The 17,362-nt window shown below is 40.2% G+C and overlaps 1 protein-coding gene across 2 annotated transcripts in view; it reads left to right on the top strand.

Moving 5' to 3' along the window:
• Positions 1–17,101, top strand: part of LOC126412850 (peptidyl-prolyl cis-trans isomerase D) — a 58,302-nt gene extending 41,201 nt beyond the window's left edge. Inside the window, exons 5-6 of one of the 2 annotated variants that reach the window (XM_050082705.1) lie at positions 13,689–13,807; positions 16,585–17,101. In XM_050082705.1, coding sequence (XP_049938662.1) covers positions 13,689–13,807; positions 16,585–16,930 — 465 coding nt within the window. In that variant the 3' untranslated portion in view covers positions 16,931–17,101. The remainder of the gene's footprint in view (positions 1–13,688; positions 13,808–16,584) is intronic. The other variant, XM_050082707.1, reaches the window with a different exon arrangement.
• Positions 17,102–17,362: the final 261 nt, after the last annotated feature.

The following is a 17,362-nucleotide window of genomic DNA, read 5'->3' as shown; positions in this document are numbered from 1 at the left end:
GTATTAACTTCTCGGTGTATCCAAAAAAATGAAATTTTGACAGAAAATTTTTAGCCAGATCGCTACACTAGTAAGGACCAGTTGTACAGTTCCCGACTAGCAGACGCGTAAGTTCTATTCTGGAAGTAATGCAGAAAACGTGTTGTTCGAACACTTAATAATGCCTAACTGGAAAATTATCACGGGATAATTAAACCTGTGATTGTGACAGGGTTAGTGAAGTTAATCGGCGAACAAATTTTGACAGTGGCAGCAACAGCTACAGAATTGGTGATGTCAAGATTGTTTGAACGAGAAAGTAGAAGAAACCGGGGACATCACACAAATTATGGAAGAATAAGACGATTCGCCGGCCGGTGTGACCATGCAGTTCTAGGCACTTCAGTCTGGAACCGCGTGACTGCCGCGGTCGCAGGTTCGAATCCTGCCTTGGGCATGGATGTGTGTGATGTCCTTAGGTTAAGTAGTTCTAAGTTCTAGGGGACTGATGACCACAGATGTTAAGTTCCATAGTGCTCAGAGCCATTTGATCCAATAAGACGATTCCATATTTATATAAAAATTTCATAAAACTACTTTTCAATCTCACGCTTGAGAAGCTGGTGCGTATGAACAAAATGTGAAACTGTTTCGTAACATAAAGTTTTTTGCTTGTAGTAGGCCTAATAGGTATTTGATATTGGTACTTATTGGATTATATTGTGTCGTGTTATAAAAATGGCCATTTGTGCCAAAACAGTCTCGTTTATTTGGTGTGTTACAAAATTGCTGCCATATTAGAAAGGCCTATTTTGTTTCATTTAGCAGACAGTGACAAAGTAGACGTAATCAGATAGAGAAACCACACCAGTCTTGGGTATTATTTTTATTAACAGCTTTTTCAGTATTAGATAACGACATTTCGATTTTTCATGTAGCCAAACATTTGACGAACTTTGATGAGGTAATAGATTCTTTCGCAGAAAGGAAAGCACACCATGTAAAGCAAGATTAGAGAGAGAAAAATGGTAGGAGCTAAGGTTTGAAGAAATGTGTAATTTCTTGCTTATCTCTTGTCAGTATTGGTTTTATATATCCTATGTTTAATTTTATGTCACACAAAACAGCAAGTTATTAACTAATAGGCAATAAACAGTTCAAATTTTCTGACGAGTTCTTGTTCTCTCGATTACAAATAATCCCATCCGCTATTAATTGCGAGATTTTTTTAAAGAGGGACAGGCTGTCAAACCGGCTGACTGGGAGTAGGAGAGGCACCACAGGACATTTCAGTTTCCACTCGCCTGAATATAGTTTGGACGTGCTGTAGAAAAATGCTTGTGAAGAGGCGCGGCACTGCACTTTGGCATACTTAAGACCAAATAATGTGTCTTACATTACCTCGAATACATAAGTTTTATGTTTCAGACTTTTCAGAAAGACGTGCGCTACAAGATGAATATATTTTGAAAATTCGATTTTTTTAGTATTGACTCGGTTCGCAAATGTCATAGATCCGGGGCTGATGCACAGAGCAGTCTGAGTTATAGTGGGTTGTCTCCACATGACCCTTATTTACATTTAGTGATTTTGCTGTTTCTCCTTCATTTACTCTCACGTCAAATGAAAACAACACGGATATCTGTGTCCGGGATCTATCAAGTGAATTAAAACACATTCACATAATTAGTTAAGGGTAAAATATGTCATTAGTTTCAGATTTTATTTTATTTCCACCTTTGTGACAGTCAAGCATTAATCGCCTTGCGGAACAATGAAGTTATTTTTGTCTGTTCGCTAAAGAAATTTGACTTTTGTTAACCTTTTCCGCAGAGGCAGTCAATGTATTCGAAACGAAATGTTTAATTCCACAGTACTTGCTAGTTTCAACTGTTCACTGCATTTCAAGTGCACATTTTCATTTTCTAGCACATGTGGCATTATTACATAATAAAGAACTAAACATGATATAATACAGTACTTGTGCCCAAGAAAATTTACATCCCAAAAACCACATTGGAAAGCTTAATATCAGGTCGAGGTCTACATCATTGGAAATCCAGACATACGAATGTGCACTTTAAGTATGCACTTTAAATGTGCACATTTTAATATTGTTCACGAAATTCCGATGCTCTTGCAGTATCCTCTGATGTCTTGTTTCTTTTATGACATAATGTATGATCTCTCAATGTTTTACAAGTACACATATACGGGCTTCCTACGTCTTGATAGCTACACAAGTGCAGTGTCGCCTGTTATCTGCTCTTTCTGGCAACTGCTGAAACGAACCTATTTCTAACAGGTCGCGGGAAAATATTGCGAATAGTGGTTTGAAATGTGTTACTTTCAAAGTAAATATCCTTTTGCGTAAGTTGAACTATGTGCAAGAATGTACCATGAATTTATTACATCACAGAGCGTTTAAATCTCATTTAAAAATCAACTCTTTGATGACGCGCCATTTAGAAGAATTTCGAACCTTGAAGATCAGACATTTATGTCATTATTAAAAATTTTACTGGCACATTTGTGTGATATATCTTGAAGTGTAACAAGCACAAAAAGATCAACAGTATATGCGAAAGCTTAGCTTCTCTTGCAGCTCGAGAACAATAGTATATGTAAAAACTTTGCTTTTCTTTTAGCAACACTATGTATATTAATTTAAACTATTAACTTTCCCTGTTTGTGTGTTCATGCAACTTAACAGTGATGTTGGTGTTGGCTGAGTACATCACGTGTCCTATCTAATCTATCTAATCATGCTCTGAATATCCGCTGTCATCCACTGGCGAGATCACGTGACATGAGCTACGAACGGCCCACAAAAGCGCATCGAAATCTCGATTTCAATTATTCGGAAAGTAACATGCGGTGCTTGGTGGAATTCCAGTGTATACTTCCGTAATACGAAAATACGCAGCGTACATGTTGCTGCACATCAAAGATGTTTCCAAAACGTGTCTTTTTTCCCCTGAATTTCGCTTTCTAAAGTGCCGGGATATTGTATGCCCGGGTATAAAACCATAACCAATCAAAGAATTGATAAGAGAAAATATACTGTCACCCGGGAGAAAGTGTATTTTTAACCGGGAAAAATCCGGGAATTTTTTTTCGATGTCCACGTATACACCCTTTTACAACAGAGGTCTGCAAAACAACTGTGTGTTCATATAGATTCTAAGGAACTAAAATTAACGTAGCACATGCGACTTTTCATACACTGAATTTCACTTTGAATTTCAGTTTATGATATAAAACTAGTAAATATCTAGAATATCAGATATTGTATATCTAAAAACAAAGATGATGTGACTTACCAAACGAAAGCGCTGGCACGTCGATAGACACACAAACATACACACTAAATTCTAGCTTTCGCAACCAACGGTTGCCTCGTCAGGAAAGAGGGAAGGAGAGGAGGGAAAGACGAAAGGATTTGGGTTTTAAGGGAGAGGGTAAGGAGTCATTCCAATCCCGGGAGCGGAAAGACTTACCTTAGGGGGAAAAAAGGATGGGTATACACTCGCACACACACACACATATCCATCCACACATATACAGACACAAGCAGACATATACTATAGTATACACTCCCACACACACACACACACACACATATCCATCCACACATATACAGACACAAGCAGACATATAGTATATGTCTGTTTGTGTCTGTATATGTGTGGATGAATATGTGTGTGTGTGTGTGTGCGAGTGTATACCCGTCCTTTTTTCCCCCTAAGGTAAGTCTTTCCGCTCCCGGGATTGGAATGACTCCTTACCCTCTCCCTTAAAACCCAAATCCTTTCGTCTTTCCCTCCTCTCCTTCCCTCTTTCCTGACGAGGCAACCATTGGTTGCGAAAGCTAGAATTTTGTGTGTATGTTTGTGTTTGTTTGTGTGTCTATCGACGTGCCAGCACTTTCGTTTGGTAAGTCACATCATCTTTGTTTTTAGATATATTTTTTCCCATGTGGAATGTTTCCTTCTATTATAATCATATCAGATATTGTTGTAGAAATAAATATAGAAGTGCCACAAGAAAAGAACTCGATGATCAGGCTTTGTAGAGAATGCACACGATCGAGTGTTGGTCATCCACTGCCTAAGATGTCACTGAACATTGATACAGAGAGGTAAGTGATCTGCACAGTACGCTCTCAAATGTAATTTTGGCTCTCACAAACAGTAGCCACCATCTTTCCTTCCTGTAGCTCCTCAGCTATCATTATGCCCAGTGCCATTCATCCCAGTCCTCCCATCAGGGAAAAAGTATTGAAAGTACTGGGAACTGAACTTGAGTGCCCTGCTTGGTAGTCACAACCACTGTAAATGGCACTTCTATAATGAAAGATTTTTTTAATAATTTTGTGGAAAGGATGTAACCTTTTGTTGCCAAGGAGTATAAAATATAGCTATGACCAAACCACTTACAAAACACTTTCACAATTCATCTGTTAACTCAATTAAACCTGAATAAAATCTCCTCGCCTATACAGGACTAATGGGCAGTGCATACACACACCTTTCTTCCCTAAATCCCTCTCCAGTGAATCCAACATCACCCCTACAGAACACACAGTTATCAATAACCTGAAAATCAATTCAGACCATAATAATCTTCCCACAGACAAAGGATTGACCAAAGTGGTCATAAATTGCAGTGACTGTGTGGCTGAGGTTCTTCACCAACTTTCTGATAGCTCTGTATCCTACCATGGTCTCATACCAGAAATCCAACATGACTTCCAGCCTCTCCTCAAGGCTTTATGTCCACCCCAAAACCTGAAAACTCTACCCTTCTCCATTCTCACACCAGTAACCCCCCCCCCCAAAGTCTCTCCTACTTTTTACCTACTCTCCAAATTCCAAAACCTACAGGCCTCCCTATTGGTGACCCAATTGTGGCTAGGTTCAATGGTCCCACAGTACAAACCTCTGCCTTTGTTGACCAATACCTCATAACTATTGTCCATAACCTCTCATCCTGCATTCAATGGACTGCTCACTTCCTTTTCCACCTTTCCTCAGTTCCAGTTCCATTGTCACGAAACCGCTTGTTGGTCACTTGGGTGTGACATCCGTATACACCATATCCCTGATGCCTATGGCCTTCTGGTCATGGAATACTACCTTTCCATACGTCCTCGTGATACAAAACCCACCAACTCTTTCTAACTCTCCTGGCCTACCGCATCCTGACCCACAACTACTTTGCTGTCAGAGGCCAAATTTATAAATGAATCTGTGATACTGCCATGTGTACTTTCATGGCACCATCCTATGCCAACTTATTTATGGGTCATCTTGTCTGGTCCAGATTCATCAGTGACGTTTTTATGATTTGGCTTGTGGCACAGACAACCTTTGCTCTTTCCTCTATAATCTGGATACCTACACTGTGTGATCAAAAGTATCCAGACACATGGTTGAAAATGCCTTAAAAGTTCATGGCACCCTCCATCAGTAATGCTGGAATTCAATATGGTGTTGGCCCACCCTTAGCCTTGATGACAGCTTCCACTCTAGCAGGCATACATTCAATCAGGTGCTGAAAGGTTTCTTGCGGAATGGCAACCGATTCCTCACGAAGTGCTGTACTGAGGAGAGGTATTGATGTCGGTCGGTGAGGCCTGGTATGATGTCTGCATTCCAAAACATCCCAAAAGTGTTCTGTAGGATTCAGGTCAGGACCCTGTGCAGGCCAATCCATTACAGGGATATTATTGTCATATAACCACTCTGCCACAGGCCATGCGTTATGAACAGCTACTTGATCATCTTGAAAGATGCAATCGCCATCCCCGAATTGCTCTTCAACAGTGGGAAGCAAGATGGTGCTTAAAACATCAATGTAGGCCTGTGCTGTGATAGTGCCATGCAAAACAATAAGGGGTGCAAGCCCCCTCCATGAGAAACACGACCACACCATAACACCACCGCCTTCAAATTTTACTGTTGGCACTATACATGTTGGCAGATGACGTTCACCAGGCATTCATCATACTCGCACCCTTCCATCGGATCGCCACATTGTGTATTGTGATTCATCACTCCACGCATGTGTTTTTGCACTGTTCAGTTGTCCAATGTTTACGCTCCTTACACCAAGCAAGGCATCATTTGGCATTTACCGGCATGATGTGTGGCTTATGAGCAGCTGCTAGAGCATGAAATCCAAGTTTTCTCACCTCCTGCCTAACTGTGATAGTACTTGCAGTGGATCCTGATGCAGTTTGGAATTCCTGTGTGATGGTGTGGATAGATGTCTGCCTATTACACATTATGACCCTCTTCAACTGTTGGCGGTCTCTGTCAGTCAACAAACGAGGTCGGCCTGTACGCTTTTGTGCTGTATGTGTCCCTTCACGTTTCCACTTCAGTGTCACATCGGAAACAGTGTAATAGGGATGTTTAGGAGTGTTGATACCTCACGTACAGTTGTATAACACAAATGACACCCAATCAATCACCTTAGCATGTTTGAAGTCCATGAGTTCCGCAGACTGCCCCATTCTGCAGTCTCATGATGTGTAATGACTACTGAGGTCTCTGATATCGAGTATCTGGCAGTATGTGGCAGCACAATACACCTAATATAAAAAATGTATGTTTTTGGGGGTGTCCGAATACTTTTGCTCACATAGTGTAGTATCAAATCCACTGCAGCTAGTCCTCAATTCAACAAGCCACCTTCCTAGATTTGGCTCTCACAAACAGTAGCTCCTCAGTTGTCATCATTATACCCAGTACCATTCATTCAAGTCCTCCCATCAAGGAAAAAGTATTGAAAGTACTAGGAACTGAACTTGAGTGCCCTGCTTGGTAGTCACAAACACTATGAATGGCACTTCTATAATGAAAGCTATTTTAAATACTTTTGTGGAAAGGAAGTAACCTTTTGTAGCCAAGGAGTATAAATTATAGCTGTGACCATACCACTAACAAAACCCTTTTGCAGTTCATCTGTTAACTCAATTAAACCTGAATAAAATCTTCTAACCTATACAGGACTAATGGGTAGTGCATACACACACACACACACACACACACACACACACACCTTTTATCCCTAAATCCCTCTCCAGTGAATCCAACATCACCCCTACAGTACACACAGCTATCAATAACCTGAAAATCAATTCAGACCATATTATCCTTCCCACAGACAAAGGATCAACCAAAGTGGTCATAAATTGCAGTGACTGTGTGGCTGAGGGTCTTCACCAACTTTCTGATAGCTCTGCACCCTACCATGGTCTCTTCCAAGAAATCCGACATGACTTCCAGCCTCTCCTCAAGACTTTATGTCCAACCCAAAACCTGACAACTGTACCCTTCTACATTCTCACACCAGTAACCCCCCCCCCCCCCCCCAAGTCTCTCCTACTTTTCACCTACTCTCCAAATTCCAAAACCTACAGGCCTCCCTATTGGTGACCCAATTGCGGCTAGGTTCAATGGTCCCACAGAACAAACCTCTGCCTTTGTTGACCAATACCTCATAACTATTGTCCATAACCTCTCATCCTGTATTCAATGGATTGCTCACTTCCTTCTCCACCTTTCCTCAGTTCCAGTTCCAATATCACGAAACTCCTTGTTGGTCACTTGGGTGTGACATCCGTATACACCATATCCCTCATGCCTATGGACTTCTGGCCATGGAAAACTACCTTTCCATACGTCCTCGTGATACAAAACCCATCAACTCTTTCTAACTCTCCTGGCCTACCGCATCCTGACCCACAACTACTTTGCTTTCAGGGGCCAAATTTATAAATGAATCTGTGATGCTGCCACGTGTACTTTCATGGCACCATCCTATGCCAACTTATTTATGGGTCATCTTGTCTGGTCCAGATTCATTAGTGACGTTTTTATTATTTGGACTTGTGGCACAGACAACCTGTGCTCTTTCCCCTATACCCTGGATACCTACTATCAAATCCATTGCCACTAGTCCTCAGTTCAACAAGCAACCTTCCTAGGTTTTGATCTCCATCTCTCTGATGGCTCTATAAGTACTTCTGGCCAAATTGAGCAAACCAGCAACCAGCCTGCAGTTTGAAAACTGTTGTCTGTTCCAACTCAAAAAGTCTCTTACTGACAGCCTTGCCACCTGTGTACACCGCATCTGCAGTGAAGAGTAGGAGTTGTCAAAATATACTGATAACTTTACGAGAGCCTTTATTGACATACAACATCCTATCCCGCTCTTTCATAAACAGGTCTTCTCACTTGACACCAGTAAACTTGTTAATGAACCACTGACCAGCACCCATCATCCAGTATCATCCTGGCATTTAAAAGCTCAACCTCATCTGTCACCTGAGCTTTGACTACCTCTCATTGTGTCCTGATAGGTGTGATATCCTATCTGCATCACCCAAAGTAATGTTCTGCTGCCCACCCAACCCACAAAATATCCCTGTCCATTCCTGCTCCCAATCCTGTGCCCCATGGGTCATTTCCTTGTGGTTGGCCTAGGTGCAGATCCTGTCCAGTACACCCAACCACCACCTACCACAGTCCAGCCACAGGTGTTTTCTACCCCGTAAAAGGCAGGACTGTGTAAAAGCAACCACACTATAAGGGTGTATGATAATTAGTGGTGTAAATGCATGCAGTTGAAAATATGCAATACATGAAGCAAAAAAACTCAGTAAACATTGGCTCTAAAATGTGTACTTTATGAGCTCTTCTTCATAGTCGATGCTGTGAAACAAATATCTTCTACTGTAAGCTCTTTGTTTTCTATATTTTGAGAGGCAGTACTATGGACCAAAACAAGAAAACGAATGTCCAGTAAACATGGGCTCTAAAATGATAATATTAAGAGCTATGAGCACTTGTTCAGTAGAAGAGGTGTGTTTCACAGTACTGAAGACGAAAAAGTGTTCACAGCTTGAGGTGTAATATGACATTCTTCGGACTAACGTGTCTCACATATTTCGCGTTAGGCTGGCGAAAGTTAGCCTGAACAGGCTAACTTGAAACGTAGTTTAGGTGGACATCCTGTTGTGAGAGATATTATTAACAAATGTACAATCAGCTGCAAAGGCTGCCAGCTCCATACTTCGACAAGGTGCAGTGGCGATTGTGCATCTTTTGCTGTCGAAGTTCGCTTGTTCTTTGTACATCATGGCTTGGTGGTTCGTTGGAGGATAGGATCAAAAGGACACATGCAAGAATATGATAAAGCAAATAAATAACCATTGTTAGAACAGTCACTCTCTCGATTGCTAATGTCAAAGCAAGACGTATGCATGTTATAATAGTTTGTTGTGAGATAAAAATTAATAAAGAGATCTGATCACCTAATGTCGTAATTGTTATGTGTAACAAAATACAGAAGAGTTATTTAAAAAGTGGTTACATAATTTCATAGCTTGAATCATTTTAAGTTCTCTTCCAGTCCTAGTGTCTACACAGAAGGTGACAAAGTCACACGGCAAGAATTGGTGGCACTGCATAGCACGTCTAGTACACCAAGAAAATTCAAGAAAAGTGATAGTACAAGAAAGTAATTACGGTAAGAAGTATCAGAGGTAATCACACAGTGACAGATCATTTGGAAGATAACGTGTCATATTGGCTCAGTCCAGCTACAACACAGCGACATTATCTTCTAAGCTCTTCATGTACGCACTTTAGAGTCCGTGTTTACTGGGTATTTTTTTTCATATTTTGATCCATACTGCCACTTCTTAAAATATGTAAAGCAGAGATTTTTCAAAATATTGAAGGTGAATAGCATTGGTTTGCATTTTTAGAGCCCATGTTAACTGAAACATGTTTATGATATCACATGCTTTCAACTCTGTGCATGTATGCAGTTAATTATGAAACACCCTGTGTATCAGCTATGCTGCAAGCACTGCACAGCATTCTCTGTGGGCTTCAAAAGTAACTCACTGTCTACTTGCTTGAATGGCCACCACCAAACTGATGTAAACTGCAGGCTTGACCATCTAGCTACCAAACAGGCTGCACACTACAACACAAATTATTTCAACAGCTTCACCATGTAGGACATTTTGATGCTCCCTTCCAGCATAAGTTTCTCTGAACTATGCGGGTGGGAGTTGTCTCTCCAGCATACCCTATACTCTCGCAATCCCTCTGGCCTAAACCTCTGCTAACTTGTGTAGCCCAGATTGTATGCTGCCTTGTCCAACCACTCCCCCCTCTCACACCGGCATATTCTCTCTCTCTCTCTCTCTCTCTCTCTCTCTCTCTCTCTCTCTCTCTCTCTCTCTCTCTCTCTCCTGACCCTCCCCTTCCCTCCATCCCCCCTCTTCCTGCCTCCTTCCCCCTTTTTCCGCCCCTCTCGGTTTGTCTATCCACTCCCTTCCTTCTTCCTTCTCCATCGTCTCCAACTTCCTCCCCTTCTGCTCCCCCCCCCCCTCTCCCTCTCTCTGTTTCTTTTATGTGTTCTACCCTCTCATTGTGCAGCTGCCGAGTCATCTATCAAAAGACCAGCCTCATATTATCCCACTGTTCCTCCTTGTCTTGTGCGTCTGTCCATATCCCCTCTCCACATCCATCAGCCCAGGCAACAGTTTTCAATAATCAATAATCAGCTCCACCATGGTCTTGGGAACGTTGTTTGGATGTCTATGTGGTTGCTGTGTGACTTTTGCAAGAAATTACGAAGAGCTCAAAAGCTAGCATGAATATTGTTACCTGTTACGTATGTCTACATGCCACACATCAGTTCACTATAGGTGAGCAGTTGCCTTTCACTTATTGTACATATTGTTCCATTTAGGAATTTCCATTATTGTTATAAAATCTTCTCAGTTGACTCTATTACACTTCGATCAAATTTCTTGTTACGTGACACTTCTCACCTCTGAACTTTGTTCTTCCATTCAAAGCTCTCAGTTCACATACATACCATCCGACATTGCCATTGTGCTAAAGTGTATATGTTCACTTGCAGTGTGGTGTGCGCATGTAATCCATTATGATACTCTCAGTAGCCCATTTAAATGTTAATGACCATAGCAGCAACTGTATTCTGCCTGTGTTGGCTGACCTCTCACTGTTGTCCGAGCCTTGAAAAAGGTGCAGTTGGTACCCAATGTGGCATCACTGTAGTGTGACTTGGCAAACATCAAATACCATTAATTTTAATCAGAGCATAGAAATATTATATAAATGCATGGTGTCATTCATATAACTGATTCGCCTCAATGGGCAACGAATAAACAACATTCAGTGTGGATGCACAATTACATTCGATCTCCAGTGGGAAGCTCAAAGTAGTGAGAATAGAGGACACACAATGTGACTGTGAATAGGTGGTGCTAGGTTGGAATGTAAATCAGCTGTGCAGTGTGCCAAGATAGTCTGCGCATTTGTGATAAGCACTGTGTCCTGATGGCACAGTGGTTAATGCAACTGCCTAGTAAGCAGGTGTTCCTGGGTTCGTGTCCCAGTCCAGCACATATTTTCACTTGTCACCGCTGATTTCGCATAAAGTCCCGATGCAGCTGATATCATTAGTTCCTTCCCTTTCTTTTCTTCACCCTTCACCTTCAGTTTACATAACAATGTGTAGAAATATGTTTGCAGTATGTGCTTCAACTTTTTTAAGCAAATCATCAATGACCTACTCTGGTAGGCTATATATGGGCTTCCATTGTTAATGTATGTAAGTTGAATGAAATAAATGTTACAGTGCAATTATGCTGTGAGTGCTGAGAAATGCTTATAACATAAACACTACGTACAGAGACACCGTTAGCATTATCTGGAGACCAGTGGTTACTGGTAATTCCTGTGGTTGATCATGTCATTTACAGTAAGATTTTCATGTCGGAAGTAAACCAGAGCAACTTCATTTGTCTATGAGAATTGAAAGAAGTTGCAGCAAATAGCTGTATTATTTTTAACATTTGTTGAAATAAAATGTGTGATCATCATTCATTATTTTCAGTAGTGTCTGTGTTCTGGATGTGATGATGTCCACACTGCCCTCTCTTAAATAACCTTTCCTTCCTGGCTCGGCCGAGTACAGTTTGTCCATCACACATTTGTATACATTATTGCAATTCCTTAAAAAAAAATGAACTCCAGTGCTTCAAGAAATAAATAATAGATTCAACCAGAAATTTTTGAGAATGTGAGGGTTCTGGATTATTGTTCCAAGAAAGTCCCAGAATAGCAACAATCAAACTAGTCAACTGTTATAAATTTAGGCAACTGTTAGAAGTTGTGGAAGGGCGTCCATTGGCAGGCAGCACATATTACTCATTCACTGTCTGACATAAAGATGTTTTGAATAGCCACCACATTTCTTTGGTTTAACATATGCAAACACAAAAGAATGACAAAGAGCCAGTCAGGATGCCTATCAGCATCTCATATTGAAGAAGTTGTACTTGAAAAGCAAGACTTCATTTTTATAAGCTTCACTCTTGATGGCCATCTTACTAGCTAACTTGTATTCAGAAGTGCAGTGTTTGCAGATATGTCAACAGATGCTTGATACATTAAATTAATAAGTGTCATCTGCTTGTATTTACTCAAGTCTCAAATAAAATTTGTACATTGTCTTAGTATTTTTTATATATGAAAACATTCTTTATTCTTTATTTTTGAACATCTGTGCCATATAATGATCGGAATTAAATGAAAATAAATCAACTGTTTAAGATTGTTTCATTTGATTATTGGGTTTCACTTAATATTATTGTGTCAGCAACTTTTTTAATGAATAGTTTGATATAATGACAATATTATGAAAAGGATAGATTGCTGATCACCATATAGTGGAAGCCTTGAGTGCAGACAAGTACAACAAAATGACTGCTAAAAAAAAGTAAGCTTTTGACCAAAAGGCCTTCTTCTGAATCTCTCTCTCTCTCTCTCTCTCTCTCTCTCTCTCTCTCTCTCTCTCTCACACACACACACACACACACACACACACGACCACTGCCTCTGACTGACAAGGCCAGATTGCAAACAACAGCGGATGATGAGAGAAACATTCTGGGTGATGGGGGGTAATGAGGAGGCTGGAATGGGAGGGGAGAGATAGCAGGGTAGCATGGGGGACAGTAAAGTGCTTCTTGTGGGAGCATACGGGTTAGAGAAGGGTAAATGGTAGGGCAGCTAAGTGCTGTTGATTTTTGGCTAAAATGTTTGGTGTTTAGCAGTCTTTTTGTTGTTACTGTCTGCGACTCAATATCTCTATTATATGGTCAGTAGCAGTCTATCCTTTTCATATTATTATTGTTGTTCTGTAATGGATTTTTCAATAGTTTGGTGTGTTGCTTTTATTGTGTGTGTGTTCAAGTAGTAAAACAGAAGGAGTACACAGGATGTGAACTGCCATTCACCTGCAGGTGGATGGTCATGTCCACTCATATTTGTATAGCATGAAAAAAATAATAATTTTTTGTACAAAGTAGAATATAATGATAGATGTATTGGTGCTATAAGAGGAAGGGAACACAAATAATCCCCAGGTGAAATATATAAAGGTTAGGTAAAGAGGCTAAGTACCATGATTCAAACTCTAGAATGACAATGATGAGCCACAGCCACATAATACCACCACCACAACTACTATAACTCACTCTTCTCTTCTTTATTCTATCTATATTATTAATAAGCACATTTCCCATTGCTTTTACCGTAGAATGTTCCTGAGAAATGTTAAGTAACTTTATTACACTGTTCCCTTTCTAGATGAATTACATTGAAGATGCAATAGTGAAGATAAAGAACTCTGGAAACCATTACTTCAGGAAAGGAAACATGACGAATGCAGAATCTAAATATCAAAAAGCTCTCCGGTATATAGAATGGTATGATCTGACATGTTTTCATAAATAAGGTAAAAAAATGATGTAAGAAAGGAGTTTAGTCCATGAATCCACTACTCTAAGTCGATAATTATATAATTTAAAATTATGAGACAGAATTGCTGACCTGCACATAACTTCATGATGCAAAATTTTTAGTACTGTCAATAAACACACACAAACATGAAAGTACACAAAACTATTGTAGTTCCCAGAACTACTAGCCCTTTTTAGGAAGGAAAGAGGACTAGGTTGGGGAAGGTTAAAAAGAAAGGGCAGATCTCTGAAACCCTGAGAGGTGAGAGTCTCACCTATTTTGAGGATCACACATGCTGCATTTACTGTCAAACCAACTATTTTTACTTCTGTGAAACACTATTGCCTTTGATAAAACATTGATTGTACACACCTGTTTTTCAGCAGCAGGTGTGAATGGAACTGAGAGCAGTTGTTAGCTTATCAGTGTTGTTTAACAGAAAAGTGTTGTAAAGTAATGAAGTTATTCTCTATTTAGCCATCAAATCATTTATGTGGATATTTATTCAGAAGAACTGCCATTTGTGTTCATCTGTGGACAACAACATGCCTTCTGCATGACTTACTGTCCGTAAATGTTGTCTCTAATTGCTATGTCTTGTTGGTATCAAATACAGTGGAAGATCCAGGATGGAATAATGACAATATTATGAAAAGGATAGATTGCTACTCACCATATAGCAGAAATGCTGAGTCATGGATAGGCACAACAGAAAGACTGTCAAACAAGTAAGCTTTCGGAGAGAGTTGTGTGTTGTCTAGTTCCATTGAAAGCCTTTCAGCTGAGAGCTTACTTGTTTGACAGTCTTCTTATTGTGCCTATCTGCGACTCAGCTCTCCACTATATGGTGAGTACCAGTCCATCATTCTCACAATTTTGGTATCAAATACAATATTTACAGTATTGAGTGACACCTAGATTAATTTTCTATATTTAGGTACTTTATGTCAGTTTACTATCCTCACTTCCCATATGTTTCTGGATATGCCCCAAAATTTATATTTTTCTGCTGTGTGGTCAATTCCAGAATACTAAGTACAGTAGTCTCCATTGTCAAGATTTTTTTTAACATGTTTAGGACTATAATTTCTGAAAACATCGTTTAATATTACTACTTTTCTCTTGTAGCCATCTTCACATCTGTAGAACCACCATAGCGTTTACGGTATGTTTTGATCCCTCCCCCCTTTTCTTTCTCTCTCAAACACACGCAGAATTTGCTGAGTACTTCCATCCCAAAAAATTTACTCATGCCCAAAAAGCAACTCTGAATATATGAGGGTTGACTGAAAAGTAATGCCCCCGCCTTCGTAACGCTTCAACAGTTGGCAGCGTTGGTATGCGTTGGCTTGTTCCGTAGCCTCTTCTCTACAGCTCCAGTTGGCAGGAAGCCGTAGCATTGAATGATTGTGTTGTTATAGTGTATAATATGGAACCCTGCACTGACGATCGGTCAATGCGATGTAAGCAATGTGCAGTCATTGAATTCTTGACAGCAGAAGGTGTCACCCTAAAGGAGGTTCATCAGAGAATGAAAGCAGTTTATAGGGATTGTGTTGATGTGAGTACTGTGCATCTTCATTATCGTAATGTGAGAGTAGTTTCTGACAAGTTTCAAGTCTGTGCGCTTTCATTTCAGGAATCAACATCCGGGGTACCCACCTTCTGATAGCCAAGCAAAGCAGTAATGTGACCCACACATTCTTGTGAAATGCCGATTGTTCTTGCAGTTTCTCTCTGAATGATATGACGATCATCCTGAATCAGTCTGTCAACATTTTGCTTGTGAAACTCTGTGGTTGCTGTCACAGGACATCCAACTCTTTGTTTATCACACAGGTCAGATGTTCCTGCCTCAACACCTTTAAACTTACTTGCCCAAAGATGCACAGTATTCACATCAAAACAATCACCATAAACTGCTTTCATTCTCTGATGAATCTCCTTTGGGGTGACACCTTCTGCTGTCGAGAATTCAATGCCTGCGCGTTGCCTACATCGCATTGACTGACTGTCTGCGCAGGGTTCCATACAACTGTTCAATGCTAAGTGCCAACTGGAGCTGTAGAGAAAAGGCTATGGAACAAACCAGTACCTGCTGCATACCAATGCTGCCAACTGTTGAAGAGTTATGTAGGTGGAGGCATTACTTTTCAGTCAACCCTCATACTTTGAGAGGATGATAATTTTATTCATCCATATTCTAACACAAGGAGTACAGACACTGAAAGATACATTCTGGAAACAATCCTTAGGTTGAACTTAGGAGTTTGTCTGTTTTATCCTTCCTCCCACAGAGCTACTCCAGTGAAGTATGCAGGAGATACTCAATTGAACATGCAGAACACAGGAGCTTTATTTCCAGAATTTTGGGACAGACTGTGGGGCATGCCAGGATAACTCCATTGATAAGAGCAATGGTCACAAAATGCAAGGGTGTCATGACTTGAATTGAAACTGTTAACAGTCATTTCCTATTTCCAGTGCATAGACTTCAATGCAGTAAATACAGCATGCCATGCTCTTCTCACAATGCTATTGAGGTTACACCTATGACCTACTCACTTTACATCAATACAATGCACACTTCCATAAATGAGTAAACGTTACATTGAAAATAATTTTTCTCTACTGCCAATAACTGATTACATTTCTCATTTGTGTTAATTAATACAGTAAAGTATTATTCTTTGTTCACTCTAGTTTAAAATAAAATCTTGCTACTTGGTGATATTCTTGCCAGCAGGCTGCGCTCTCAACCAGAATGTATCAACGCTGCAGCAACCACAGAACTAGCATGCCTGCAAAATATGGCTGCAACAAAGTTACGTCAGAATGTTTACCGTGAGGCTCTAATGTACTGCAACCGTGCTCTGGCACTGGATGCACAGAGTGTGAAAGCACTGTACAGGCGTGGTCAGGCTTGGCACAGGCTCGGGGATTACCAGGCTGCCCAACGTGACCTCGGTATAGCATTGACATTGCGGCCAGATGATACTCTTATTAAGGGTGAACTCAAATCTGTCCAGCAGGATGCTGTTCATTACTATAAATCTGAGAAACGTCTCTTCAAGATGATGTTTCAGTGAGTGTTTGAGCTGCAAACTTGCAAAGTGACTATTTCAGGGGTGACAGGTACAAAAAGTAAAGTGCAATGTTATACATTTACTGGTAGACCATACCAGCAGAAGAAAGTGGTATAAGTTTTTTAAGTAAAACTCAGGTGATTGTTACCAAATACAGATGTGCTAATTCTGAAATGGGTTTATCTTCAATCTGCAAGACAATAGTGTTATTAATAGGTATCCCATGGCTACAACAGTGTTAATTATAACTTCCCAAACTAAAAGCTTTGGATATTTTTACAGAAAGGATTTTTATATACATGAAAATAAAATTACCAAATGTTAAGTTATGTTGCAGGATGACTGACATCAGCCTACCACAGGTAGGTATGAAACTTTAAGCTAGTTTGCAGTCTCACCACCAACAACAATATTAATCTCTGGACACTAAAAAAA

The sequence above is a fragment of the Schistocerca serialis genome, chromosome 7, assembly GCF_023864345.2.
Source record: "Schistocerca serialis cubense isolate TAMUIC-IGC-003099 chromosome 7, iqSchSeri2.2, whole genome shotgun sequence".
NCBI lineage: Eukaryota > Metazoa > Arthropoda > Insecta > Orthoptera > Acrididae > Schistocerca > Schistocerca serialis.
The sequence above is the reverse complement of the archived record's forward strand: the minus strand, read 5'-3'. Positions and strand labels throughout refer to the sequence as shown.